Source organism: Phodopus roborovskii, unplaced genomic scaffold (genome assembly GCF_943737965.1).
Source record: "Phodopus roborovskii unplaced genomic scaffold, PHOROB, whole genome shotgun sequence".
NCBI classification, from domain to species: Eukaryota; Metazoa; Chordata; class Mammalia; order Rodentia; family Cricetidae; genus Phodopus; species Phodopus roborovskii.
The window spans coordinates 11,149,280-11,153,078 of NW_026126485.1; the positions used below are offsets into that span (position 1 = coordinate 11,149,280).

Sequence of the window (3,799 nt, forward strand, 5' to 3'; positions counted from 1 at the left end):
CACAGACAGGCTTATTCAGACAGACATATACATGCATAGAGGCACAAATATAAAGACAGTTCTCACAGCCTTTTTACTCAAGGTTAATGCACAACAGGCTGTGTGAGAAGGGGAGTGTCTTTCCTTGGTTGGTTCTTCCCATCCCAGGCCAGGAACTGGTACCCAGCAGCTCAGGCAGACCTTAAAACTCAAAACATCTTCTTCCTACATCTGCTGCCACCCCACCCCCAACCCCCATGCCACTACTTACCATTCCTCCTCCTTGGAAACTAGGGAAGGCAAGAGGTACACTGAAGCGCCTTTCAGATCAATTCTCCCAGCAGTTCTATGAGGGGGATTGCCACTCCAAAGAATGTGTTTTTGGAAGCCCTTAGGAATTCCCATTTTAATCAAACACCAAGCACACAGAATTTGCATTCCTTTTATTTAAACCATTATTAGAGCCCTGAGAGGTAGGAAGCACCCAGTCCACAGCAGGAGGAAGAGGAGGGACCAGCCCAAGGAGAACATCCTTTGCCCAGAGTCTCAGCGGACAGAGAGAGGACAAGTGAGCAGCCTCGGATGGCACAGCATCCAGGACCAATGACGTCTTCCTCCCTCATGCCGTAGTTTCCCATACACCAACACAGAAGAGAAGCCCTAAAAGAAGGCACAGTGCCTGTTGGGCCTGAGTCAGGCAGATAGAGATCGGGTGGGGCTTGCACCCCGGCAGTCTCACTTCTCATTGAGGATGCGCGCAAACTCCTCATAGTTCACCTTCCCATCCTGGTTCACATCAGCCTCACGGATCATGGCATCCAGCTCCTCCTGTGAAATCGTCTCTCCCAGCTGAGACATGGCCTTCTTGAGCTCATCCACAGTGATTTGCCCATCACCGTCCTGGTCAAAGACGCTAAACACAGCCCGCATCTCCTGCTCAGTGCTTCCTCTCTTATACTTGGCCATTGCCGCCAAGAATTCGTCAAAGCTGATGGTGCCATCGCTGTCTGTGTCCACTCTGGAGATGAGTGCCTTCAGCTCTTCCTCTGAGAGGTTCTTGCCCAGCTGCTTCATCACATCACCCAGTTCCTCGACACTGATGTGGCCGTCCTTGTTCTTGTCAAACCTATCAAAAGCTGCATGGAACTCATCCACCTGCTCCTTAGTGAACCCGTGGGACATGGCTGTGGTCTCTCTGTACCTCACAGAGCTTCTGAGCTTGCTGTCGATCAGATGTCAGTCTGCTGCTCCTGGGGTTTGTGGTCCAGCGTTCAGGGCCACTGCTGGGATCTGAAGCCTTGTCTGTTGGAGGGCTGAGCTATAGGTAGCCTTGCCTTGGCATGGGAATCACCTCCTTTTCTGCAATTGGAGCAAAGGGAGGAGGCTCCCCACCCTCTACCTGCCCTCAGGCAAGATGCTCCTCCCAGGGAGGGACAGATCAGCTGCAGACAAGGAATGAAGTAATTGGGGATGGATGGAAAGACCCATAGGTAAATTGATGGGAAGTGACACAGGGGCAATGGGACAGAGACCAGCCTCTTCTGACCCGATGGCAGACCACCCCACTGCATGGACATCTGCCTAGGACATACTTCCCATGTGACTGATTTTCATAGATGCTTTGACCAAGTTGGTGGTTTAAAGAGTGCTTCCCCAACTTCACAGAGACTCACTGGAGAGAGGCACAGGTGTTGAAGAAGCTGCCTTGGGGGGCTGAGCAGTTCTTAGGGGGATTCAGATTAGGATTTCTCTCAAGCTTGTCCTAAGGGTGAGGTGGATGGAAACGGGGAGGTAGAAGCACCAAGGCTTCCTGGATTTAGCCATGGCTTTCATTCCACTTACAGTTCAGGACTGTTTGTCTTTAGCATCCAGAAAGGAAGGATCTGGGCTGCTTTCTGCTGCAGGGGCGCCATTTATAAAAATCAATGTGAAGTGTGATTTTAGAGGTGAGAGGAAAGGCATTTCCCCACCCCCACCCCCACCCCCCATAGTGAGTCCTACAATTCCTCAGCCAAGACCAGGGCTTTCCAGACTGCTTCTGTTGGAGATGAGTCCATTCCATGCACAGGGTGGGAGACAACTGAGATTAGAGAGTCTTGCCTGAGTGCCGCTTGGGCACTGGAAGGCTACATGTGGCTAGTAAAGTCCAGCCAAGGACAGGAAAGCTGTGATAGGAACTCAACCCCCTGGGGATTTTCTATGTGTGTGGTCTGCCTTCTGGAAGGAAACCCATCTCTGCACAACCTAGAACAGTAGGATTTAGACCAAGACCTCAACACTATGAGGTAGTTCCTAAGATTTTTCAATGGTGGGTAGACATTTGCCATGGAGTACCCAAGATGAATTTCGAGGGAGCCACTTTTGATCTCTAAAGGTTCTAATCCTCTCTTCCACCATTGCCTGAACCATAGGAACAAACCTACTCATTCTCTTCCTGAGAAACTTAACAAATTCTGTCTTCTCTGGTTCAACCAGATAAAGGGACAGAGAATTCTCTTTCTCTCTTCTTCTCTGAAGTGAAGCCATGCAAACACCCAGACCCTCTGGCACTCCACCCAGACTCCCAATCTATGTCCAGGGAGCCTGAGATGGAGATGGGGGATGGGAGAGAAAGACTCCAGTTAAATAATTTATTTCCCAAAAACCTCTTGAAGTAGGATTGCTATCTCATCTTTGTGCTGGAAAAATACAGCAGCCTCAATAAATATTAAGCAACCAATTTCTCAATGAAGTGGCAACCAGTTCTGGGTGGAGAATGCCATTCCAACCTGGACAGCAGAGTAAGGAAGCATCCTGCTGGGTGAGAGGCACAGGAAAGGTGGAGCTTTAATAACAAGCTTCAATCTAGCTCCTTTGTTTATTTTTTTTAAATATTTAAAGATATCCATCTATATTTGAAATGCCCTTTTCTTCTCATCTTCTTAGTAGAGCCTGTGATTAAAACACTTAATAATCATTGTGTTATTATATCCCTTTGGTTAAGTAATACTTTTCATTCAGTGTTAGGAGATTTTTTGTTCTGGTTCTGGATTCATTGCTGATCTGGCCAACTATGGCCCAATGTTTTCATCTATAAGCAAAGATGATGCATCTACTGTATCTAAGGAGATTAATTAAAACCAGAGTCAAAAGTTCAGACCAACAGAAGATGTTTCTACTCTATGACAACCTCACATTCAAGGAAAAGCTGTTTTACCTTTGGTGGAGGCCTCAAACATTTCTATGTGAAAGGAGAGCTCACTCTGTTTCATACCTTTTAGCATACCTTTCTTGTTTGAACAGCAAAAAAAATCACAAATTACATCTACTTTGAGGTTGTAGATAAATCAAAAGGCCATGTCTCTGAATGGTAGCATATTTTGAACATCAACCAATGCCATTTCTTTGTTTACTTTCGAGTTTGTTTATTTGTTTGTTTTTGTTTTTCAAGACACGCTTTCTCTATGTAGCCCTGGCTGTCCTGGTACTTCCTTTGTAGACCAGGCAAGCTGGCCTCAAACTCAGAAATCTGCCTGCCTCTGATTCCCGAGTGCTGAGATTAATGGTGTGAACCACTACCACCTCGATAACCAATGGATTTCATGTAAAATGAAACTTTATTTAAAAGGAATCTATGAAGCTGGGAAGGAGGCTCCATCATCAAAGTTCTTGCCATGGAAGCACAGGACCCTTGTAAAAGCCAGGTACGTGTTTATAGTCCCACCACTGGAGTGGAAGAGATAAGAGGATCATAGAGCTTGCCAAACAGCTCGTATCCATGAGCACCAGGTTCATCAGGAGACCCTGCCTTGAACAATAAGACAATAGAGGAAGCAATAGA

The 3,799-nt window shown here is 46.9% G+C and overlaps 1 protein-coding gene across 1 annotated transcript; it reads right to left on the reverse strand.

The window, feature by feature from the left end:
* Window positions 1-609: 609 nt before the first annotated feature.
* On the reverse strand, window positions 610-1,312 carry Calml5 (calmodulin like 5). The gene has a single exon (XM_051194805.1). It carries the CDS (start codon window positions 1,159-1,161, stop codon window positions 715-717), a length of 447 nt encoding a protein of 148 aa, XP_051050762.1. The 5' UTR covers window positions 1,162-1,312; the 3' UTR covers window positions 610-714.
* Between the last annotated feature and the right edge of the window lie 2,487 nt (window positions 1,313-3,799).